Genomic DNA, 26,643 nt, shown 5'->3' on the forward strand with positions numbered 1-26,643 from the left:
TTCTTCCCAGCATTCTGTTCTGTTTACTCCTCCCACCTATGTTCTAAGCTATCAGGCCAAGCAGTTTGTTTATTACTTAACCAATGAAATCAACAGATTGATATATGGCACTCCCACATCACCTCCCAAATGACTTTAACTTTTGTCAAGTTTTAAAACACAAAGTCCCCCCCCAACCTAGCCAGTCCATTCAGTAATAGAGTTAACCAATCACACACAACACTCACACACATACACCATATGCAGCCTATATTTCCTACCCTCAGAATTGCAACCTAAACAATACAAATACCTAACTTCCATAGCGGGAATGAAGTATAGATAGCAACACTCTTTTGACATTTTGACTGCAATGACTGTGGATTTGGGCAATAATTTCAAATCTTTAATTGATAATTTATACCACACTTGACCATGGCCACATTTGACATTAAAGAATACAAAGAAATTAGAAGTTGCATTGCTCAGTAGTCACTCAGATCAGAAATGTTCCTAGGTAAAACAAAATGCATGGAGATAGACATCAGATCTGGGTTTAGACTTTGTAATAAATGAATTCACATGATTTTAAAGAGAAACACAAAGAACTAAAAGAAGTACCACAGATTTGGCTACACTATTCTATATAGTGTATATACCTGAAGGGTCTAAGTCAATACATCACACATTCAATAATTCTTGCACATCATGTTTATTGCAACACTGTTCACAGTAACCAAGATGTGCTGGGACTGGAGAGATGGCTCAGTGATTAAGAGCATTGACTTCCAGGATCCGGGTTTAATTCCCAGCACCCACATGGCAACTTAGAACTGTCTGTAACTCCAGTTCCAGGAAATCTGACACCCTCACACAAATAAAGATGCCAAAAAACCACCAGTCAATGCAAATAAGATTAAAAAATAAATTAAAAGCATTATTAAAGATCTAAAGAATCTACAAGCTATCAATAAATGAATAGCTAAAGAAAATGTTATCTCCACCTATCCTAAATGTAACCACAGCTTAAAATTTCTTCTGAAATTATGAACTTTGAAATCCAGCATCAACAATGAACAGCAAACAGAAGAAAGCTCATTTACTATGTTTCAGGTATATTAATCTTGGGGTTGATACTTTTGCATTCTTACATTGCTCTCTCTGAAAATGGACAGTGACAGTTCCTCCAAAATAGGATTTTTTAACATCCAAGAGAAAACAAAAGAAAATGTTTAAAAAAATAATGAAACTGTATCATTCACTGGGTAATGGCTGTAACTGAGGTTACTATGGTCAGGGGAACAAGCCAGCATCAGGAAGACACACGATACATGTTTTATCTCTTATATTATGCTTTATGATATGAGAGAAGACATATTGTGAGTGTGGAGGAGGGAGTTCCCAGATTTAGAAGAAGAAGAGGATATAAAGGAGGAAAAGGCTATATATGTGTGTGTGTGTGTGTGTGTGTATACACATATATATAGTGTCACAATGATACCTAGTATTTTGCAAGCTAAGAAAAATTAATTTTCAAAAAGTTATACAGAAAGAATCATGTTTTGATGTATAAACTCTGCAAACAAAATATATTGGAAAATAGTAAGTGACAAATAAAAAAAGTAAAAAACATTGAGCTCACAAAAAGTAAAGCACAAAGATCTGGGTTTAGAAATAGCTTATGAACAAATTCTGCATTACCTGGATGCTTCAGGATATTATTAAGTATAGCTATTTCTGAAATAAATGGAAAGAGGAAAGATAGCATCTTCTTTAAAATGTAAACATTTTAATTTAATGATTCAAACATATTTCAAAAAATATCCATCTACTTCTTGTGATCATTTCTATTGTTCAAAATATATGACATACTGAGGGTTGAAAACTATATACTGTCTAAATATTTACAGTTTGGTTAAAACTAATTAATTAATTTTATTCAATTATTTTTCTGAAAATGTATATTGTTCTTACAGAATTGTATTTTCATTTTTAAAATCCATTAATTGTGCAATTAAGACAAAAAGTTTGAGAAATTATTTTGTATTGGAATGTTTTATTTCAGAATATTATTTTTTATTGAAAATAGATTTCTTTCAGACAACAGATTCTGATAACAGTTTCCCCTCCCCCAACTCTTCACAGATTCTTCACCAAAATCCAGTTTTGTTTTCACAGACACACTTTTTCTGCGGGATTTCACATATTTTAACACAGTTTTTCAAAGCAAGTTTCATTATTGCATTTGGCTATTGTTAGATTTCTCATTTGCTGGTTGCATATTTCCCTTGATTTTTAAGTTAAAACTGGCAGGATTTTCCATTTTTATTAGGAGTTTCATGGACTAAGTCTTAAGATATACTCTGGGTTTGTTTTGTTTACTGATTTATGGATTTCTTATGCTCTTAAGTTATTGCTCTTTATTTAAGGTGATTGGTTCTTTTGTCTTGAAAAAATCATTAATGGTTTTTTGCTTTAATACTAAATAATTAGGGAGTCATTTAAGGTCTGTAAATTGTTTTTCTGAAAACCACTATGACCATATCCCTATAAGACTATATCTGTACTATAATTCTAAAATATTCTTTGAGCAAAGATTTTTTTGAAAGATTTGGGTTTTTTTTTTTTTTTTTTGCTTTTAGGTTTCAGATTTCAATAAGTAGGTAACATTTTAGAGAATGTTGTAAGTTTGATTAACGTATTGTGACCAAAACTCTTGGGCAAAGTTTCCAAAATATTGACTTTAAAAGCTATCATGAGTGTGGTTGGTAGAATACTTGCCTGGTAAAAATGCTAGGCCACAGAAAGCCTTGGGTTTGATCCTCTGCACAGTACACTCAGCACTAAGACACACAACACACACCTGTGATCCCAGCACTGGACAGCCAGGGCACAAAGGTCAGAAGATCAAGGTCTTCTTTGGTCCCATGTTAAGTCTGTGGCCCACTGTCATACAGAACCCTATCTCAAAAAAATCATTTGAAAGAGAGAGGAGGGGTTATTCTACAGGATTTGGGCTTTTATTACTTTATTCTTTGCTAACTGATCAGTTCGATAAATTATAAAGCGAATTTTCATAGTGGAAGACTATTTGATTCATTCTTAGTAAAAAAAAACTTCAATCACATCTCTAATACTTACATTCCATGTGCAGAATTTATCTCTTAAAAAATGAAAAAGAAGAGTTTATATATCTTGCAATTGTAAAGAATTTATAGTAGTTTTATATAATGAGCCACTGTTGCCAATTTTGTCACCTTATGGATACTTTTATTAAAAGTATACCATTTTAATATAAAATTATCTTATCTATACATGAATTTTTTGTTCCTTGATACATATTTTGTGTCAAGTAACTTTGCAAAAACCTACATCTTTGTTTATATCTGACTGATGTATTTTTGCTCTCATCTTATTTTTAACTTTCGCAACTTGCTCCATGCCTCTTCAGAATAAACAGCATCTGCTCCTCCTTTGCATTATGATCTAATTTGGTGCTTTTTATTAGTTAATGTGAATCAAACAGTTCACAATTTATTTTAGCCAGTTGGTATATTTGGTTTCCTGTCTGGTATTTTTTTTTATTGTTTCTATTTTTAGTTCTGCTTTTTTCTCATTTTTTGATTACTCTTATGGCTCTTATCAACCAGTCTTTTTCTTACCTCTGCTTTTTTTTCTGATTATTTATAATACATTTATATATTTATATACATATATATATTATTTTGTGGTTTTTATCTTAAAAAGAAATTATGAGGATCATGAATGAAACAGTAGCTATTAGCCTCCATTATGTAAGATTAAAATAGTAATTATTTACTTGCTTACCCAACAGTTTTTGCATATATATGGAGTGTACTTCAGTCCTTCGTTGGCGGGCTTGAAGCCCCTGGTATGATCCCCAGCACTGCCAACTGCAACCAGTCAGTCAATCAATGTACCAAAGTTCTGAGAAACATCTTTTCTATTGTGATTTACCACCATTGACAATGATTTGCATGTAGCTCTCTGTGGACGGCACACTTCGCTAAAGTTCCTGTGTTATCACTTTCCCTTTCCTCTGTCTTCAGTAGAACTAAGTGTGCTCAGACTCCCTTTATCACAACACGCGAGTCGGTGGTGTATTTCCTCAGCTGTAGGAGAAAATGCCTTTATCTAAGAAACACAATTTCAATTAGTGTGCAGATATTTTACTACAGAAATATTCCAATGTTTTGCTCGCCTATGTCTAATATGGGAAAAATAAGACAGTAAACTCTTTCTCTTGCTTTTCCTTCCGTTGGAAGCTAGGTTTTTCCCTACCAGAGATGAAACTTTTTGTGTTGTTTTGGTTTTTTTTTTTTCATTAATTTTTACTTTCTCTAGCCACAATGGGATATATTTACATTTGCGGTTTTTCCATTAATGTGGGAGCTTTTCCATAATGCCTTTTAATTTAAAATTTTCCTTGGTTTGACAACTCCATTCTAGGGAGGAAAGGGTGGTTCAGTGCTCAGTGGGTAAAAGCACTTGCTGCACAATCGCAAGTACCTGGGTTTGAATCCTCAGCATCCATATAAAAGCCAGACATGGCCACTTATTACTAGAATTACTAAAACCCCAGTGTTTCACTGAGAATCAGAGGGATGAAAAAGATCCATCACTGGGGCTTCTTGTCCAGCCAGCTTAGCATAATATGTGTGTGTATGCGTGTATACACATATACACATACATAGTTCATAGGGAAGCAAACTCTGTGTTGAGTTGGTAGTGTGCATTTATGTGGCTCAACCTTGGGTTCTGCTATTTACTTCTTATTCTTTTATCACCTAGGAGAATCAAGTTTGCTAAGCCGTCTCAGCTGGTTTCCCCTGCAAGGTGCAATGGGGTTTGATGTGGCTCTCATCATGACTTGTCTGTGCTGCCCATAGATTTAGACACGCTAGACAATTGTGTTCGTGGCGCTGATTGTGTTTTGAAATAGAAATGAATATGATTTTCATTCACACTGGAGTTTCTTTAGCATCTGTGTGGCTCTCTGCTATCTTTCTGGGGACTGGTTAATCCCGAAATGGGAATGGCCCTTGAGCACTTTGGTTATCTCTCAGGTGAAATGACCTCTGCGTTAGTTTCTAAGTAGTAATTGTTAAAAAAAAATTATATCCCAAAGGAAACCATAACACAAAGTAATGTTTTATGCACATGCTAGTCCTGTCTGGAAACAGAAGAAGGAGGCTTATCTCATGGGTGTTCTGTGTCCATCTACAACATTGAACATAATCTTCCATCTATCCCTTAATTACAACATTTTGTTGAATTTTAAAATGTTGACCTTAAATGAGTTTAAAATTTTAAAAGTATTGGTTTCTTTAATAAATCTATAATTGGTCTTTTCCTTAAATGAAAAGTATGTTAATAAAGGCTTAACTTTGAAAATAACACATTTTAAATACAATGTCTTTTATTCTTTAAATTTTTAACTAATATTTTTTATGTATTTTGACCATATTCACCCACCCCCTCATCCAATGTCTTCCAGGCTAGAGCTAATGGGCCAAGCAGTGTTTAAAAGAATACAATTTCCGTGTAATTATTTTGGGTAAAGCTAGCAGGATTGTGGGACGCAGACCCGCCGCTCCTACTACATCCACCCCAACTTTACATCCACTCTAGTTGTGTTTGTGTGTGTATGTATGTGTGCACGCATTGGGTGTTCAAAGAGACTTACACATTTTAAGTGAAGAAAGGTATAATGGGGGCTAGGAAAGTCAGAGAAAGTTTTTATCTTATCCACATCCAGTCTCCAAACTCAAGAACCTTCAAGTCTTCTTCAGTTTCTTCAGCAACTTCCTCAACAAACATTTCAGTTTTAATTCGAGGGACTCTAGGAATCATCTCTCCTTAATCTCTATAGTTTGTGCATGGATTTAGAACCTTATTGTTTTTTCCTGGACTTTTATTTTGCTTTGATTATGATGCTGGTTTGAACCATGTTCTTTGAAAAGACCCCATCTCTAGCACATGTGTTTTATTAAACATCCACATGAAGCAACTCTGCCCCAAGGATACAATATATCAGCTTGAAGGTCACCTGAATAGAAAATCTAGGGAGATGACAATGGTTCTCATTTGATCTGATAGTCTACATGTAAAATAAAAGTCGTAATCGGGAGAGAGAAGACAAAGTTTCTCATGTTCATAATTTCTACTCAGTACAGTATTTAGAGTCCTAACCAAAGCCACTGGACAAGAAAAAGAAATAAAATTCCTTGAAACAAAAGTGGAAGTTACCAAATATCTCTGCTTGTAGGTGATACAATTTAATTTGTCGAAAACTTTTGAGATGGCATTTATGCTAAAACTATAAAATTAATAACTAATTTAATAAAGCTACAGGATACATAATTAAAATATGAAAATCAGCAAATACTATATACTAGCAATGATTTATCTGACAGAATAATAAACAAATCCTATTTTAAATAGAACAAAATATTTAGGAACAAAAATAAGGAGACAGATGAATGATATCTACCATAAAAACTATAAGCATCAATAAAATATATTGAAGACACAAGTATATAGAAAGATATACCTTGTTCACAGATTTGAAGAATTTTAAAGATTCCATGTGATCCATATTACTTTTACAATGAGGTTTAACATAAAAATGTTATTAAGTCCTAAAATTTTAGGACTCACTAAACCCAAATAAGCAAAGTAATCCTGAGCAGAAATATTAAAGCTAGAAACATTATAGTAACTTGTTTCAAAATATATTGTATGAAAAAAATCAGTTTTCAGTAAAAGAAAAATAAAATAATATAAAACTACAGTAGCCACAGCATCATGCAACTGACATAAACTCTGACACACTGACTAGTGGAAAAGAACAAGGGACCCAGAAGTATGTTCATATGTTTACTGTAGCCAATTCTGGTAAAAGTGCCACAAAATAGGAAAAGGACAATCCATTCAATAAATGACAGTTGGAAATTGGTTATCCACATGCAGTGGGATGATATGAGATCCCAATTTTTTGCCATATATAAAATCAACCTAAAACAGATTTACTTGGACAGTAAAACTAGTAAAACATGGATCAGAGAAGAAGTTTCCTGGGACTGACCCGAGGAAGGATCCTGTTGGCTATGATGGCCAAACACATCAGAAAGGAAGCTAAAAATGGACAAGTAGGATTACAACAGGTTAGAAAGCTTCTGTATGCTAAAGTCAGCAGTTCACAGAATAGAAAGTTTTTGCAAGCCAGCCATTCGACAAGGGGTTAAGAGCCCAAATATGTCAGGGATTTCAAACCATTAACAGCTAGAAAGTCAACAACTTGATGGAACAGTGGATAAAAATACCAACATGTGTATGAGTAGCTATCTAAATTGATATTTATTAAGAAAACCAATGTCTCTAATTGTTTGAATTAACATTATTGCTGCTGTTAGTTAATTCTACTCTAAGTATTGAACGAACTCATTTCTGACTGATGATAATTCAGATGGTCTTACAGAGCTGGAGAGCTAGCTCAGCCATTAAAGGTATCCTTTTGTCTTGTGAAGGATGCGATTTCCTTTCCTAAGTGCCCTTCTTACTCTCTCCAGCATTTCTAATTCTATCGTGTTTCTTCTATCCCGTTTATTCACGATCCTTCTCATGGTACTACTGAAAAGGCCGAGGTGCCCGCTGATGTCATCTTTGCATTCATCTTCATCCAGCCTCAAGTTTCATCTGCTTTGACTTCCCCCACGTGCTTGAAGTTATCCTTCTTGGTTTAAAGCATCATCTTAGCTCTTGGGTTCATCCAACCGCCCTCATTTTAAGAGAAATTCCTCTTAAACACTTCCTATTCCACACGGTTTGCTTATTCTCATTAAGTCCTCTACTTTTGCCTTCAATAAAGTGTGATTCTCTCGCGCGGAGAAATGTGTGTTTTGGTTGAGATTTGCTTTCCACCCTAAGAGGAAAACCTCCTAAACAAACTTGGCTCATTGCCTTTCTTTACTTCTTTGTTGCCCACTCACCACTTACCCACTTTTAATCAGAATCATAGATGCACTGTAGTATTAATTTAATCCTGTAATACTTCATGTGTTCTGTGGTACGTGGGTCTTGTTTCACTGTCTTCCTTAAAAGCTACGGCAAGTCACTAGTGACCTTCTGTATTGCCTTATCACCTTCCCACTCCGCTGCATTCTTTCCTGACTAAGCCTGCAGCTTGACCCTCTATCCCTATCCAACTCATCTCCTCTTGTCCCCATACGCTTCCTTTTCTATATGTCCAGAGCCAGATCCTGCTGAGACCTGGGCTTGCTTATAATTTTTTTTCAACTGCAATATTCTCTTACCTAGGCCATCACTGGCAGCCCCGTATAAGTGCCACCTCAGCCAAAAAGCCATGGGAATCACTTTGTATTAATTTCCGTTTCTATTACTGGGAGAAACAATCTGGCTAATGCAGCTTAAAGAATGGTTTATTTTGGTTCACGGTCCATCGATGTGGGGTAGGCATGTCATCAGGAGTTTGAGGCAGCTGTTCTCATTGGATCCATAATCAGGAAGCAGACAGATGAAAGAGGATGCTCAGCTTTCTTTTGTCTTTCTTGCTAAATCTAGAGCCTCAAGCCATGGGATGGTATCATCTTAATTCATTGTGATTCTTCCCACTCAATTAACCCAATAGAAACCCCCTCAGGGTCATACCCAGTGGTTTGTCTTCTAGATCATTCTAGAGCCTATCAAGTTGATTATCAATATTAACTACCACAGCCCTAAGTGCCTGTAACCTTTTTCAAACAGAAAACAATATAGCTCTATGTCCTTTTGGTTGCAATTGAGAGGGACAAAATATAAGAACTAGTCTTGTTGTGGTCGGTGACATATTTGATAAAAACATCAGGTTCTTAATCTAAAATAATGATGCTCTATACCCCATCTTGATTTCCCTCTCAGAACTGAAGTGAATGGTAAGCAAAATAGTGTATATAAAATCACACTGATCCATAAAATAATTTACATGCTGCAGATGTCAATTTTGCAATAGTTTTAGAAATTATAAGCTCTAATGATTTTGTCACTATCAAATTGTAGGTGGCCTTGTTTTGCAGTATTGTGCCCTTTATGTCATGACTGGACTTTTTGTTTCTGTCCTTTTCGTAGGATTATTGTGGCTGCTTAGTTCACTAGATGGGTTAGTAGCTAGTTCTTTTTTTGACTTCTACTTTTGGAGATCAAATCTAGTATCTTGCACGTGTAAGGCAAGAATTCTGCTATTGAGACACCCCAACCCTAATTATCTAAGTTTTTAAAAATTCTTTGGAGGCAGATGGTGTGTTGGAGTGGGCTCCTGTTTATTTGGGAGCTAATTATCTCCAGGATATGATGGTGTGCACTTCCTGTTGAAGTGTGAATCCATAAGAGAGAAGCTTAGTGTGTTCCTACTGGTCACACAGAGACAGCAAAAGGAAGGTAACTGAGAGGCGAGTTTGGCCAATAGAAAGGGAAAGTAGAAAACTGGAGAATGGGACAGATGGCTTGTTGTCTTAACCTACTCAGACCTGGCTTAGTGTAGCCACAGAGTCTAGAAAACTGGAAGTAGACAAAGGTAATGGAGCTAGGGCTCCTGTTTTCTTTCACTGAAATACAATTTCATTGAAATTAAAAAAACATTTCTGAATATACACTAATTTGAACCTGACCATTGTATTCCTCATCTGACCACAATCTCAATTAAAATAAATAACCTTTGTGTCACCCAGTGAGCCCCTTTTGCTCCCTGACACATCACTGTACTGGGCTCTGTCACTGAAGCATAGTTTGCCTGCTTAAAAGCTTCATATGAATGGTACCAAGGCAAAATATTTTTTCTTGGTTTCTTTACACTCGCCATAATATTATTTCAAGTTAAATATTTCTTGTGCATATAAGCAGTCATAACTTTTTATTATCAAGGAGTATCATTACTTTTTCATCTCCCAGTTGATAAAATTTGAGCTGTTTGCCATTTTAGCTATTATTTTAAAAAATTAAAAAAAGGTTCGTGTGATCATTCTTGGCTAGTCTTTTGGGAAGAAGAGACTTTATTATTCTTGTGACTGTCAGACATGAAAGATCAAGCTCTAAGGCTATGCTTTTTCAACTGATGTATTTATTTATTTTTATTTCTATTCTTTAAAGATTTTTATTATTTATTGTGTAGACGTTCCTACTGCCTGTGTATTTCCATGCCAGTGAGGGCACCAGATCTCATTACAGGTGGTTGAGAGCCACCATGTGGTTGCTGGGAATTGAACTCAGGACCTCAGGAAGAGCAGTCAGTGCTCTTAACCTCTGAGCCATCTCTCCAGCCCTCAAGCGATGTATTTTAAATGTAATAACAGGAACACTTTGGAAGTTAAACAGCAAAAGATGCAGAATGCAAATATTAAGTAAAAAAATGATAGGATTCTACTAGTAACAGATAATGTACATTTCTTGTCAAAAGACACTATACAAAATAGTCACTGGATAGGGAAGAAACAATGCATTTCTTTGTGTGCCCATGTGATACATGAGGATGTGTGTCTAATGATGTATGTCTGTATATGTGTGTGTTTAAGTATAGGTCTATTCGTGTGTGTGTGTGTGTGTGTATGAACATGTGCCACGGTGAGTGAGTGTATGTGTTTGTGTGTGTATATGTGTGTAAGTAAATATAAAATAGTATGTTTCCTGTAGCCTTTTCAAACATCCCTTATACTATTTATCACTCCTTCCTTACCCTCTATATTGCCTTCCCAATCCCCTTCTTTCCCTTCTCAATTAAGCTCCTCCCATCATTTCCTATTTCCTCCTTCATCGAAGCTATGTCTAACTATTCCCTTCCGTGGAACTCTTTCCCCTGGCCTCACAATGGTACCTTTTTACTTTCCCAGTTTCTGTCGTTAGTGCAGGTAACATACTCACATCTAAAGATTTGGAACTAAGTAATCCACAAATAATAGAGGACATGCAACATTTGTTTTTCAGGTCTTGATTACTTCATTGAATATAATATTTTCTAATTCCATCCATTTACCTGTATTGGATTATATTTTTTTCCTTTACATTTTTTCTTTCGATTGCATACATGTGCCACATTTTTATTATCCATTCAAATTCTTTTCAAAAGAACTTTTTGCCACAAACCAAAACCTACCTATAAACTAAGTCTTGATCCATTTCAAAGATTGTTTTATTACAGTGGGTTTATTGAGAAGCCACGAGCAATAATAAATGTAGAAAAGTCTGCTTGTTAAAGCGGAGCAGCACATGTTAAAAGTAAGCAATCCATAGATTAAACAAGGAATAGCAAGACTTAGAAAACAGCCTGTCCTGAATGATGATTAAAACAAAGTTTGTTAAAAATTCTATGTTGAAGCCCTTAATCAACGTTCTGTCAGGAACTGTTTAACCAAATTATCATTTTATTATCTTCAGAAGGCATGAGGAAAAGATAGGCAGAAAAGCAGACAGGGGACTGAGAAAAGCAGGAATGATGCCTACATCAACCCATGTCTCCATCTTTTTTTTTCATGTGCTGAGCAATATTTTATTTTCCTCATTTTTGAAAATGTTATTTTTTTTTCTTTTTTTATTGAAAAAAAATTTCTGCCTCCTCCCAGCCTCCCATTTCCCTCTTCCTCCTCCCACCCCTCTCCCCCTCCTTCTCCAGTCCAAAGAGCAGTCAGGGTTCCCTGCCCTGTGGAAAGTCCAAGGTCCTCCCCCCTCCGTCCATGTCTAGGAAGGTGAACATCCAAACTGGCTAGGCTCCCACAAAGCCAGAACATGAAGTAGGATCAAAACCCCGTGCCATTGTCCTTGCTTCTCATCAGCCCTCATTGTCCGCCATGTTCAGAGAGTCCGGTTTTATCCCATGCTTTTTCAGTCATAGTCCAGCTGGCCTTGGTGAGCTCCCAATAGATCAGCCCCACTGTCTCAGTGGGTGGGTGCACCCCTCGTGGTCCTGACTTCCAGTCAGGGGGTCTTAACTATAACAATAGGTGAATGCAAACAGAACGGAGACTAAATCTTTGAGCAGAGTTTTTCTGGAAATCCTTCTAGCCTGATAGACAATGATGCCAGAAATGTTTGCCGCAGCATTCCCGACAGTTTGGATGCTCAACTTACTAGACCTGGATGGAGGTGGGGGTTCCTTAGACTTCCCACAGGGCAGGGAACCCTGATTGCTCCTAGGGCTGAGGAGGGAGGGGGACTTGATTGGGGGAGGGGGGAAATGGGAGGCGGTGGCGGGGAAGAGACGGAAATCTTTAATAAATAAAAAAAAAATGTATTAACCGTGACAGCAATATTGAAGAGAGAAAAAGTTAGATGGTGATTGCGGAGTTGGATAGGAAGCCTAAGACAGCTTTGAGAACTGTTATGAGGGATGAGACAAAGCCATCTGCTTCTGCTTCTAGTTTTAATCCATAATGACTGTATGAGATTTGACTAAACGATCTGGTGCGGGTCCTATCCAAACAAAACCCATTGTTTTCATTAGCATTGACTCTGGTGCCAACAGAAGAAAAACTGTGCACGATCATAAAGAAGGGGATGGCTCTGATTCCAAATCTGTCATGTGTTCTGACTTACAAAATCTTCAATTTGGAAAAATATTTTCTTTCTAGAACTCAAACCTTTTCCCTCCCTGGTTCTCTTTTATGAGATGCCAAAAGGAAATTGGTTTGCAGTTTGTGATCATGATTTGAACTTTTCAGAAAAGGCGTGAGTCACCCCTTGCTCTTTGATAATTTCCAAATGACAAGGCTTTGCTTTTAGGGATCAGCTCGAGGTTTTAGTTATTTCAGTTTATTTTTGCTTGGTTGGGGGTGAGAAAAATAAATGAGAAATGCCACTTATGAGTATGAGTCCATTAATAAATTCGGAGAAAGTCAAGGGTCACCTTTTGGGGACAGAAAGATGATTTTTCTAAAGCCTTTGCCCTTTTCCTTTCTCCAGCAAACTTTTTTTTCTTTCTTCCTTTTTAAGGTATCTGCTATAGGTTTAGGATGGGAATCACATAAATCTAACAAGGGGTTGCTGCAGCTCTGAACCTACGTAAAAGTGCAGTTCAAAAAACGAGTCACATTATGAATTCTAACCGTGCTTTTAAAATTAATGTATATAGAATTGCTTCCAAAATGTTTAAGTATGGAATGCAGGAGATGACTTTTGTTTTAGGCGCCCTTCCTCTACTCACTGTTATGGGAATAAACAGGAAATTTAATAATAATAAAAGAAAAAATGAATTCTCAAATGCTTTGCTCTTCAAGAGAATGTTCTTCTAATAATCTGGATTGTTTCCAGTAGCAGCCCTATGGAGCTAGCCAAGACCAAAGTTAATTCTTAACCTGGAAAAAAGCAGAAAAAAAAAACCAAAATGCAACCAGGCCAAGACTGATGGTCTGTGCCTGTCATCCTAGCCTTTAAAGAGATGAGGCAGGAGGATCACAATCTGTTTTAGGCCAACTTGCACTATATAGTTGAATTCCAGGCCAGCTTGTGCTGTAGAGAATCAAAGGAAGGTGCATGCAAAAGTACCTGCCAATATATGGAATAGATAAGACATTCCCAACATGGTCAACATCCATTCACTCCAAAGAGCAAGCAAACACTGTGTGTCAGTACCTGTTTTGGAGCGAGAGTCTTTGCTGTTGCTATCATCTATTCTGAAAGCTGCATCATGGTTAAAAATAGCATCCCTTCTCCCCTCGAAGATGTTGACAGTGTTAAAGAAAGGCAACACTTTGTCTGTGTTTCCAATGTGCAGCTATTTCTGTGCTAAATTTGGCTACTGTGTTCCCCATATCTGTAAGGCTGGTCCTGGACGCTGGCCCAGACAGCCATGCATGTTTGAATTTTTTTTCCCCCTCTAGTCCTGGGCAAGGCTGTCCTGCATCAGCATCTCTTATGCTTGCTTAAGTTGAAGCCAAGGCAGCTGAATACCAGGGATCTTTCTTTTATCCGTTGTTTGATTGCTGGTTCTCAGGTCCTGGCTTGGGCTCTGATCTTGACATTTATGTCACAGGTGTCACTGGCGCAAGTGCTGTGACTCCAGATGGCAGGCCTTCCCGAGGTTGGCAGCGTCTGCTATTGTCACGGCTACCTGTTCTACTTTCTGCTTCCTGCTTGTGTCCCATTGCCTGTGTTGCCATTCCATGTGTTCGGTGCCATTTGCCTTCCTTCAGGCCTTTCCAAAATGAACATGAATACCTTCCAAAAGTCCACTCTGCCTGGATCTCTCTCTTCTGGGAAAATTCACAACAAGGCTGCCTTCCTCCCCTTCTTCCTTAAGTCACAGCTCTTCAGCAAGAACCTCCCTGATCACCCTGCTTAAAATTGCAATCTGTCTGCTCCCTCTTCCCTATAGGATTACTCTCGTGTTCTAAGCAGTTACCATCAACTGCTGGGTTCTATATTTAATTTACAGAGACATTACACATACCTCATAAAAGCCCACAAGGGCAGGATTTTGAGTGCTTACTCAATATTCCATGTTGAGACAAAGTAGTCGGGAGAATGATGCTCCTCTGTAGATGCTCTGTAGATGCTTAAAATTTTGCTGCTTGGCTCACATATCCCCACCAACAACAAATAAAATATGAAAGTACAATAATATGTAAACTGCTGAATTATTAACTGGATTATTAATATTGAAAATATATAAAATGATCGCTTTACATTTAATTTTATTCATATGTTCAGCATAATGTCACATGCATAAGACCTTGAAAAGCACAGGGGTAAATGAATATTCATAGCATTCAGTATTTTATGTGCATCGTCGAGCTCTTTTAACCCCGGAAATGACCTAAACACTTTCATCAAAGAACCACAGCCAGGAAGCAGCAGAAGAAAGAAGTGAACAGTTGCATCTGCAGTGAAGTTGTTGTCTTTGTCCAGAGGCGTGGTTCTACCCGAGAGCAGAAAGCAAACCCAGATCTTCTGGATGGAAGATGCTGCATAGGCACAGCTGGAAACAGAATGGCAAAAGCACACATGACTCGCCCACAGACAAAAGCAGCAACTTCCTAAGGAGGCATGCCCAAGTTTGGAGAGCCATAGCAGTTTGAATTAAAAGGCTGCACTTCCAAAATCGTTAAGCATTAATTTTTGACATATTCATTGAAAATACATGTTTATATATTAGCCAACAGTGCAAAGAATATATATATACAGAATATATATACAGAATATATTGTATGAAAAAATATCTATTTTCAGTAAAAGAAAAAAAATATGGGCAATAATGGATAAATACTAAACTTGAACAAAATAAAATGAATGGTTAAAAATATATATGGCATTGCTCTTGAATGCTTTTCACAATACAGTCCAAAACACTCATCATTCATTTCATTTTAAGATGCATTCTTCTGTCATACATTATACCTCAACCACCGTGTCCCCTCTCTCCTCTCCTCCCAGGCCCTCCCCACCACCTCCCCTCTACCCTAGATCCACTCCTCCTCCAAAGGCAGGCTTCCCAGAGATATCAACTAAGCTGCGTAGCATATTGCAGTAAGACTAAGCACATCCCCTCATATTAAGGCTGGATGAGGCAACCTGGTAGGAGGGAAAGGGTCCCAAAACCAGTCAAAAGAGTCAGAGACAGTCCCTGATTCCACTGTTAGGTGTCACACAAGAACACCAGGCTGCACAACCATAACATATATACAGAGGACCTAGCTCAGACTTCTACAAACTCTCTGGTTTTCAGCCTCTGCGAGCCCCTATGAGCCCTGATTAGTTATTTAGTGAGCCATGTTTACTGATGAAATAATCCCTTACTTTGTCTTCTCCTCTGACATATTTAGATCTAGGTACACACATGCAAATTTGAATTCATTGATACTTCGGCACCGTGTGTTTATGAAGACCTCACACGGTGCAGGAGTCACTAGAGACTAGTTTCCCCACCAAGCCTGCACTTGTCATCTGCTCTGGAGGAGGGAGTGGGCATGTGGGACTCTCCAGTGATGAGGAGGATGACATGTTCTGGGGTCACCTCCAGAATTTGACTGAGGTCTTACCCAGACTTTATATAAATGATCTTAATAACTATAAAATTGTATTTTGACTTTTTATTTAATACGAGACAAATTGCTGATAAATTATAGACTCTAGAAGTAAAAAACCAAAATAATTGTGTATATATATATATATATATATATATATATATTCTGGATAAGTACATATATATAGCCAAATGTCCTGATGATTGTATCTGCTTTGTTTCAAGCAATGGGGAATTGCTAAATATTTTTAACCATTCATTTTATTTTGTTCAAGTTTAGTATTTATCCATTATTGCCCATATTTTTTTTCTTTTACTGAAAATAGATATTTTTCATACAATATATTCTGATGACAGTTTCTCCTTCCCATACTCCCCCAGTCCTTCTTCACCTACCCTCCCATCCAGATCTGTACCCTGTCTGTCTATTGTTAGAAAACAAACAAGATTCTATGGGATGAAATAAAATAAATACAAAACAAACACATCAAAAAACGACAACCAAACAAGAAAAGGAGCCAAAGAAATAGAACATAGATGCAGAGTTACACAAGTTCACACACACGGGAATTCCATAAAATTCAAAATAATTACTCTGTTGCATACCCAGAGTATCACAGAACCTGTGCCTGAGAAGCTATCCATTACATATCTATATACTTTGTTCTATCTATATATTTGGTTCCTGTTAGAGACTAGAGATGGTCCTAAGAGTAGGTGACATAGAGCAAAAGAACTTACACAGTTGCCTCATTTTGACACTATGTTGCTCTACCCAGTGCAGGACCATGATGATCCTTTCTATTTCTTCTTGTGATCTCCTACCTCTCTGTAAGTTAGTGGTTTTCTTCTAGGAAGCTGTATCTGTGCCACTTTTTGGAGAACTGCCTTTGGATTATTTGACTCTCTGTTCTCACTTAATAAGAATGCAGAAAGTGCCTGGGGGAGTTTCTATTTTATACATAGTTATCAGATTACTAAATACTACAGTTTCATGAAGAGTCAGGGCAGGATTTGGAAGTCAAATGTTTGGTTGGCTTCCTCTTCATCCAGATCTGCAACTCCATGAAAGACCTTACTGTCTCATCCTCCAGAGACTACCTTCAGTATCTGCTTAACCCAGTTCAGTATTTGCTTCTGGAGAGACTGACGTAAGATGTGAACTTTGCATTAGAATTGACAGAGACAGGAGTTATAAGTAATTCACCCCTATCATAGTAACAGATGAAACCATAGAGGGAAATAGGGGAGAAGATGCTGTCATGGCGTACATTTGAATGTGTACAGATGGCTTGCAATTGTATGCAGTATGGTTGGAGAAGGAATCATCATTGAGGAAAAAATTAGCAAAGATTATGATATAGGAGGGGAAATGAGTCAAGCAAACGACTAGCACTGTGTGTGTGTGCGCGCACACGCACTCACGCATGCCACTTCAGGCAAAGAGAAAACCAGTTTATGCGTATACGCTGAAGTTGTGTCTTCAGTACTTGAGAACAGTGACCATGGAGGACAGCAGAGGGAACTGAAGAAAGATTGTAGAAAGTGATAGTGGTGATAGACAGAGCTTAGCCATTAGCATGCTTTGATTTTTTCCTTGAAAAAAAAAATGGATTTCATTTTAGAAATTTTAGTAATATAGTGCCTTGGTTTGTCTCGCATTTTAAAATAAGCTGGCTTCTATACTGAAAAAGCAAAAAATAAATCAGGGACAGCAGTTGGTTGAGAGTTTTATCAGGCTGGATTTGCAGAGAATCTTACAGACCTCCGTGTTTCAATCTATACCCCTGTCCCAGGTATCCCAAACTGGTTAGCCTTCTCGTTCTCATCTCCTTGCAATAGCTATTGCCATACTCCAAGGAGAATACTAAGCTGCTGATGGGAAGAAATTCATGTTCTACTGCCGCTAACTTTGTTGGAATTTGGGAGACACAGATGCAGGCCAAGGTGCCATCAAGAGCACACTCCAGCCTGCCAATGCTAGGGCAAGCAAGAGACAGGGCTTTGTATCACAACCAACCTGAGTGTGCTCAGATATAAAGGCAGCAGCCCACTGGAGGGGAAGTCTACCTCAACAGCTGTGAGAGCAGGGGGCTCACAGAAAGAGTAAATTGAATTCCCTGAGAGACAGAAGAGGCACAATCCCATTTTGAATAAAAGGAGACTGTGCAGACCAGTGCTTGCCCTGTATCTTCCTGCTTTAGTTGATGCAGCATTAAATAGCAAATGAAAACCATAAAATCAGAAGAGTGGTCACATGTCTTTGTGTGTGTGTGTGTTCACACTTGTGTGTGCTTGCACACATGCACAGGTGCACACAGGAGCATGTGTTTATAGTTAGTGTTTTATATGCATGTGTGTACACACAAAAGGGTTGCAGTCACCTCTGTGTGCATTTGTGGACGTAAGGGACTTTCTTAGTTAGGGTTTCTACTGCTTTGAAGATACACCATGACCACAGCAGTCCCTAAGGAAAGCATATACTTGTGGGGGCTCATTTACTATTTCAGAGATTCAGTCCATTATCATCATGGCAAAGAGCACGCCTGTATGCAGTCAGAGGTGGTGCTAGAGAGGAGTAGCTAAGAGCCCTTCGTCTTAAGGGCGGCAGGAAGTCAACTGAGACACTAGACGGTATCCTGAGCATGGGAAACCACAAAAACTGCCCACACAGTGACTCACTTCCTCCAACAAGGTCTGACCCACTCCAACAAAGCCACACCTTCTAAAAGTGTCACTCCTTATGAGATTATGGGGGCCAATTCCATTCCAGCTACCAGAGGGACCAACTCTGGGCATCTTATTCTATTGCACTCTATCTTATTTTGAAGGGCAGGGTCTCTCACTGAAAGTGGATTGTGGAAATTTTGCTGGATTGCCTTGCCAACAAATTTGCTAAACACACGTATCTCCGCTTCTCAATGCTTGATTTCAGAAAGCATCACCATGCCCCAATTTTATGTGGGTTCTGGGAATCTGAATTCAACACTTTATTCACTGATGCATCTTTCCAGTCCTGAATATCTCCCTTGATAATTTACTTTTTCAGAAAAATTGCACGTATAATAATTCTTTTTCAATCGACATATCTCACTGAGTTCATCGTGGTACAATTTATAAGGATTCCTGTAAATCGAAAAAAATGTAAAGACATAACAATCATAAAAATGAATGTTTGTCTTTAATAAAAAAATATTCAGTGCATATAAATATGAAGTCAAAGAACTGAAAACGAATTTGTTCCATATCAGAATGCATCTAGTATTGAAAAAGAAAAACTGACAGTTTTCAACGTGTACATCCTGCACTCTGCTTTTTCATGGAGCATTGTGCTCCCTTCCTAATCTACCACAGGAAACATGAAAGTCTGGTTGTCCAGAACTTTCTCCCCCTTGGGGAAATTGTTCCTTACAGAAATGGGCTGGATTCAGGCTGAATAAAGAGAAATGAAACACAAAACCACAGCAGGAGACCACTAAAAAGCACAGGACAGACTCCAACGCCAGGACTAAAGGCGCTGAGAAATCTGGAGGGAACAAAACTTCAAATTAGATTTAACAAGTGTTATCTGAATTTTTGGATATATTGAAGAAAACAAAGTCACTATTTAAAAACAGGACTTAAAGGGCACTGCTAGAAACTCGTATTTCTCGGATTTTCCCCAACCTTCTTCACACTGGGGTGCCAAAATCTCTAGGATCTTAAGTTACCCAGAGCTATTCATTATAAATTACTACATGATTACATCCTTATCTACAGTAAATAATAATAGTCATTTTCTTGCTGTGTTTATCTTTACAGTACTTATTACATCATATAAATGTCAATTCTTATGCAGAGGAATTAGTTATGCAATAGCTACTACGTAGCCTTGAGTTTATAATTGTCCCTTTATGGAAGTATAAATGTATCATTTATGTTTATATCATTACGTATAATAAAATGGCTTAATTTGCATTTTTATTTCATCAATGTTCCTTTGTACATGTGTATGTTTATACACATATAGGTTCATGTGTCTCTATATATGCATGATATATGCAGATACATGTGCACACATGTGTGGAGAACAGAGGTTGAGCCCCAAGTGCCAGTCCCCTTGTTTTCTTTGAGAGATATGATCTTTCTCTGATGTGGAGTTTGCCTGCTAAGATGAGCCAGCTATCCAGGAAGCCCCAGGAATTTTCCTCTTTCCATCTTCCTAGCAAGCAGATTACAAGAAAGCAGGACTATACCTAGACTATCTCACTAACTCTTTATGCCCTTCATTTTTATGATTTGGAAAACCAAAGAAAATAAATCATTGACAAAGAAATAATAGAGCAATGACAATAGAATTTAGAAATACAATTTCTAGTTCTTTCTTTTTCCAACTTCTTTATGTAATATTGCTGTCTCTCCAGTTTTTTGAGTCTTCCAAAAATAAACCTCACCTAAAAAGTTAGTACAAAATATTCTGCACAAATGAGTATAATTGAAGTCCTCGGATAACTAACTGTGTGTATATTCTGATATCGATGTTATTTACCAGATTTCCAGGCATTGAAATTTGACTACTAGTATATTACTAAAGTACCTATTTGTGTTAATATATCCTACTACACTAATCACAATTCTGTTTTTTTAAGACTTTTTTCATTTTTGTTTGTGTGTGTGTGTGTGTGCGTGTGTATGAGAGAGAGAGAGAGAGAGAGAGAGAGAGAGAGAGAGAGAGAGAGAGAGAGAGAGAGAGAGAGATGGAATTATGAGAATTGTGAGCCACGAACATAGACATTGGGAACCAAACTCAGGTCCTTTGGAAGAGCAGCAAGTGCTCTTAACCACAGAGCTGTCTCTTCAGATCTCTCCCCACCCCATGCTGGTTTTGGGTACTTCCATTTCACCAATATGACCTTACGGTTCACATGCCTTAGGGGAGGATTTTCTGTTCCAAAGCAAGTAGCTCAGGAAAGGCCTGTTCATTGGAAACATTGCTCTGTACAAACTGGCCCTTTAAGACCTATCTAGAACTGGGGCCAGTGAGAGACAATAACAGCTTTTTGGTTTTTGTTGTTTGGGGTGTGTGTGTGTGTGTGTGTGTGTGTGTGTGTGTGTGTGTGTTGCATTGTTGTTTTTCCTATTACACTTGAGTTTGGGAAGTTGGCAATCTGGACTTTGTGTAGGACTAAGAGTTTCTATAAAGTACCTCTCACTATAAGAGCCGAAAGGTACAGTGTAACTCTGTGCTGATGACATCACTTGAGGTCCTCCTGACTCTCCCTATACTTAATGTTAGCCTTGGACAATAAAATGCAAACCAACAAATCCTTACTTTTTTTCAAAAATTTTCTTTTTGCTGTAACCTATTTGAGTCATTTTCCCTTACAACCAGAAGATATATGCTCCAGTGAGTAAAATACTATTTCTGGCTAACTTTCCCCCTTCTTCATTTCCAACAAGTACTATCTCTGCTGAAAACAAGACAAGAAAAAATGTGCAAATATGTAGCATTAGTAGATTAACTTGTATTGTTCACTTTTCATGGAAGTTAGAAAATGCCCGATTTAAGAAGGTGCCCAATCCATCATGGTGGGAAGGGCACAGAGACAGGAGGTGGCAGGAGCATGTGGCAGCTGGGGACATTGTGTCTGTAGTTTAAAAGCAAAACATTCTGGTAGTCCATTGGCTTCCTCCTTTTTTTTTTTTTTTTTTCCTGTGCTATTCAATCTAGGACTCCAAACCCTGTCACAGGGCCTCTTCTATTCAGTGTGACTTTTGGTTGGTTTAAACCTCCCTGAAAACACACTCCATAAACATGGCCAGAGGTGTGTCTCCTAGGTGATTCCAAAACCAGGCAGGTAGACAAGAAAGACAAACTTGCGCCACTGCCCAGGTGTGGTTTCCTGTTCACTTTAGGCTGAAGCTGTGTGAGTGTTTCTTTTCATGACTGTGGAAAGGTTACAGGTTTTGTTGTCAGACTTGGAGCTTGAGTTGTGCTTACATGACTTCTGGAGACTTCCTGATCTCAGTGTTCCTCTCTCTTTTCAAATACAAGTTTGGAAAGCATGACTTCATAGAGTTATGGGGTCATGCGTGCAGGCATCTTAGCCCAGTAACTGGCACACAGTAAATCCTCCATCTTATTATGTTATTAGTTGACAGAGTGCCAGCTAGGGTCTCAGTCTCCAGTCAGAACTACTTTTTTTTTCTGGTAGCTCCTCTTTTCTGTATATATTTTTTCCTTTGGGGTTTATGTACCTTGATGTTCTCAACCCATGGGTCGCAAGCCCTCTGAAGGTTGTATATCAGATATCCTATATATCAGATTCTATATTATGATGCATAACAGTAGCAAAATTACAGTAGCAATGAAATAATGTTATGGTCGGGGCTCATGACAGAATGAAGAACAGCATTAAGGCATCACAGCATTAAGACAGATGAAAACCACGGGTACGGAGTGTGTATTTCAGTGTGTGTGCATGTTTGTGAAAAAACGTACATGGAGGGAGGCATGTGTGTCAAGGCCAGCGATTGTGCTAGGTATCTCCCTTGACTGTTTTCCTTTGTGTTTATTGACCAGCGTCTCTCCGTTGAACCTGGAGGAAACTGCTTTGGCTAGTCTATCTAGCTCAGCTTGGAGATTCACTGTCTCTGCTTTGGTAGCCCTGGGACTGCAGGCGGGCTATAGGATCTGCCTGCATTTTTATGTAGGTGCTGTGGATACAAACTGAGGCTCTCATTTTGGTGCAGCAAGTGCTTTCTTCACAGAACCATCTCTCCAAATCCCCCCTGGTTCCTCTTCAGTGACCTAGTCAGAGGGGAAAAAAAAAATCCTTGTGCATTATTCAACATTTCTTACTGGAGAACATTTACTTACACAGCACAAGGGTTGCCTCTTCATTATATCTGCAAACAATCTGTTGGAGCCCAGATATTCTGGAACGGAGAATAATGTTAAATCTGACTGTGTATAATGTGTCCATTAATATGATTTCATTAATAGAATCAGCAACCAACTACTGAGATTGGAATCTTTTTAACCCTTGGCTATTGGCTTCTTCATACTTTTGCATTATTTATTTTGATGAAATGACGTTCTGGCTTAGAAAATAAAAGGAACGCACGGAAGCGTTGCGGTTCAGCTAGGTAACTCCGCCACCTGTCACGAAGCTTTAGGTCTTCTGCAGTTTACAGACCCTCCGGGCTCCACCCCTGAACTCTGCGGGCTGCCTTCCGCCTCCGCGGTGTTTTTCTGAGGTGTTTTTCTTCACAGCTCCCAGCCCTCTAGTGGCAGTTACAAAAATGTCACTTTGTAGTCCCCAGACAGGAAATGCCCGTTCTTACTTCAGTTACCAGAATCCTCTTGCAGGAAGTTAGGTGTGGTCTTTAAAGGAGAATTTGAAAAAAAAAAAAAAAATCTTTTTCTTTCTTAATTTTTTTTTAAAGCATGATGGAATTTTAGCTGCAGGCGCCTTGGTTCCAGCTTCCCAAACTCTGAGTATAAAAGCTTCTGCAGGGGTAATGTGTTCCTGTTCTTACTATGCTTGTTCTCTGTGAGGTTTCTCTACCTTTGCAGTAGAATCCTTGGGGAAATCTGTAGGGGAACCCTTTGCATTTTGAAACTGCTGGCTGCATGTTTTAGCATGTCTGTCCCCTTAGGCAGGGGTGCAGCAGTGCCCCCCTTGAATGTGGAAGGACCATCTTGATGCCTGTGCCTACCGCTAGGCAGGAGAACCTCTGGGGATGAGTGAAGGAAGATGAGGGATGGTCTGGAGACCCTGTGATGCTGACAGGGCAGACTGACACCCGGCACCGGAAAGGTTCTGGTTAACTTCATAAAATTATATTTATGTACATTTCTTAATGGAAAACTATTCAGCAGCTTGTGTTGTTCGGATTTTTCTTGTGTTTTACTAGGTGGAGACTGCAGAAATGAATTGGCAACTTGTGTTACTCCTAGAAGAGGCATTTCACATATGACAGTGGCAACTCATTTCTGTAGTGTGGAGGTTAAAATGGATTTTTTTTTTAGAAAAAATAAATAAAGTGACTTTTGAAGAAATGGCATTCTAGGGTCAAAAATGTTGCTGTGTTCTTTAAATAGCACAGAAATTCCTGTAACTGGCTGAGATCACATTTGCAACCACATCGGTCAAGTTATCTACTTTAATAAACAAGATGTGATTTGAGCATCAGTTAAAGCCCATTTACATCATCAGGAAAGCCCATGCCATAGGGGCTATGCTTAAAAGAGAAACTGTGTTAGGCTATTTTATTTTTCCAAGTCCACATTCTGAAATGGATATTTGAACTACTCTGCTAAATTTTTGTGAAATGGGACTTCCTTGAAAACCTGGTATCCCTCTGTGGTGTTTCTTTGCGGACTACGAACTCGTTCGTTTAAGAAGCAATTACACTAGTTGGCAACAGTTTGTTAAGCTAGGAGGCCCAAGCTCCAGACCTCTGATGGGAGTGACATCCTGCCTGTGTTGGCAGGTGCCTGGTCCCTTCCTGTGCAGTTTGCCAGCAGGTCCAAGCACAGCCGGGCATCTCCTGCTCCTCCTCACCCCACTCCCCTCCCCTCTTTCTCTACCTGTTTCCACAGGCAGGTCTTGCAGGATTTCTCAGGTGACACAGTTTTGAATGAACACTTAAAGGTGATAAATTGGGTCAAAGGAAAACTTAAAAAAAAAAAAAGAAAGAAAAAGAAAATGGAGAAAGAGAGTGGGGGGAAGATTACCACACAGCCCTGCTTCTATGATTTTGTGTGATTTTTTTTTTGCTCTTGTTTTGAAACTGACATATTTCCAGAAAGAACGCAAAAGAGGGAAATAGCTCCCCAAAAAATATTCACACAAGTGAAACAGCAAGCATGCACCAGTATCTTCCATTTGCAAGCTCTGAGCAGGGTGTTTTCCCCCAAGTAGCACAAATCATTTCAAACATTTCAGGAGTGGGAGAACGGATTACCTCATACACACCTACTGGATGCGAGCGAAAGATCCCCATGCAGGCAGAGAAATGCATGCACAGGAGAGAGCTCACGATGCTAGATGCAGTTGCCTTTGCGAAGTTCTCTAGCCGTTTGCTTTACGTACGTTTTGCTCAGTGTCCTGTGATTGCCGCCCTCACCTTCTTTCTTAATGGTCATTGCTTTTTCCCCTCCTGTCTCTGTAGCACTTTCTTATGCGAGGAGCTAAACAGTGATTAAAGAAGCAGGATGAAAAGATGGCACAATCAGTGCTGGTACCGCCAGGACCTGACAGCTTCCGCTTCTTTACCAGGGAATCCCTTGCTGCTATTGAACAACGCATTGCAGAAGAGAAAGCCAAGAGACCCAAACAGGAACGCAAGGACGAAGATGACGAAAATGGCCCAAAGCCAAACAGTGACTTGGAAGCAGGAAAATCCCTTCCTTTTATTTATGGAGACATTCCTCCAGAGATGGTGTCAGAGCCCCTGGAGGACCTGGACCCCTACTATATCAATAAGAAAGTGAGTGTTTAGTCCAGTTGCTTTTATTTTCATGTTTCCTTAAGATGGTGAAGAAGGAACCTCCTTCCGTCTCTTAAAGTATCTCTAGGATGCTGGGTGGGCCTGATCCAGCAATGGAAGAATTAGTTATCATAAGTGTTTGTGACAGCACTTGTTTGAGCCTGCCTTCTTGGGACAGGCGGATACTGAAGAGGGATCCTGTAAGAGGGCATGTGAGGAAGACAAAGAAGTTTATTTTTATTAATAAATAAATATGATTTATTTTTATAATACTAATTACACCGTAAATTGAGTTCAGATTCACCCTGGTACTACTGCAGTATGATGAGGCGAAAAGTGGAAATTGGGAGCATATGATTTTTATACTTCTAAGGGCAGGATCTAAGATACCCCTCTACCCAGAACTTGACAAAAGGCTTACGTCCTTAGCAGGCTTAATTATGCCTCCATACCACAGATTGTCACTGTCCTGTGGCTCCCCTCAGAAGAAATTATACTAGAGCACATGCAAATGCCCCCACAAAAAGCCTATCAAAGACCACATTTGGAAAACCCCAAGGTCTTCATGAGAAAATTCCCTAAATGAGGAAGTTACTGAATCAGCCTCATTGTTATGTTTTGTGAGAACTATAGACATAGCTGAAAATACGAGAGAACTGCTTGTCAAAGGTGCCAAGAATTCCTGTGGCGCTAATCACAAAATTATCTTTGTATTCCTTACCTCCCAACGTCCCTTACCAAGTATGGAATATTTTGCCTTGCCAAAAAACGCAATGCCATGCGTTGGTAACTGTTACAACATGTGGTGTTTTAGAGGGGTCTCTTACTCTCTTACAGTGGCCTTGATGTGTTCGGTAAATCATGTTCTGCCTGTTGTGTTTTCTTTTTCAGACCTTTATAGTATTGAATAAAGGGAAAGCAATCTCTCGGTTCAGTGCCACCTCTGCCCTGTACATCCTAACTCCCTTCAACCCCATTAGAAAATTAGCTATTAAGATTTTGGTACATTCATATCCTTTTAGTAATATGTCATATAAATGGTACATTTTTTCTTTGACTTAATTATAAAATTGAGCCTTTTCAACATATGTGTGACAGTCAGTGTTTCTCTCTCTCTCTTTCCTCTTCTTCAGCAGTAAGCCTGTGGCAAGGGGGACAGCGGG

The 26,643-nt window shown here is 38.6% G+C and overlaps 1 protein-coding gene across 4 annotated transcripts in view; it reads left to right on the plus strand.

The window, feature by feature from the left end:
* The window catches only part of LOC101992922 (sodium channel protein type 2 subunit alpha), a 118,504-nt gene that overhangs the window by 15,314 nt on the left and 76,547 nt on the right, over positions 1-26,643 (plus strand). For 2 of the 4 annotated variants that reach the window (XM_026778687.1, XM_013345868.2), the window contains exons 2-3: positions 25,163-25,480; positions 26,372-26,490. In XM_026778687.1, coding sequence (XP_026634488.1) covers positions 25,214-25,480; positions 26,372-26,490 — 386 coding nt within the window. In that variant the 5' untranslated portion in view covers positions 25,163-25,213. Of the gene's footprint in view, positions 1-23,430; positions 23,504-25,162; positions 25,481-26,371; positions 26,491-26,643 lie in introns of those variants that run through there. The other 2 variants (XM_026778686.1, XM_013345869.1) reach the window with 2 other exon arrangements.

This window comes from Microtus ochrogaster, chromosome 4 (genome assembly GCF_000317375.1).
Source record: "Microtus ochrogaster isolate Prairie Vole_2 chromosome 4, MicOch1.0, whole genome shotgun sequence".
Lineage (NCBI taxonomy): Eukaryota > Metazoa > Chordata > Mammalia > Rodentia > Cricetidae > Microtus > Microtus ochrogaster.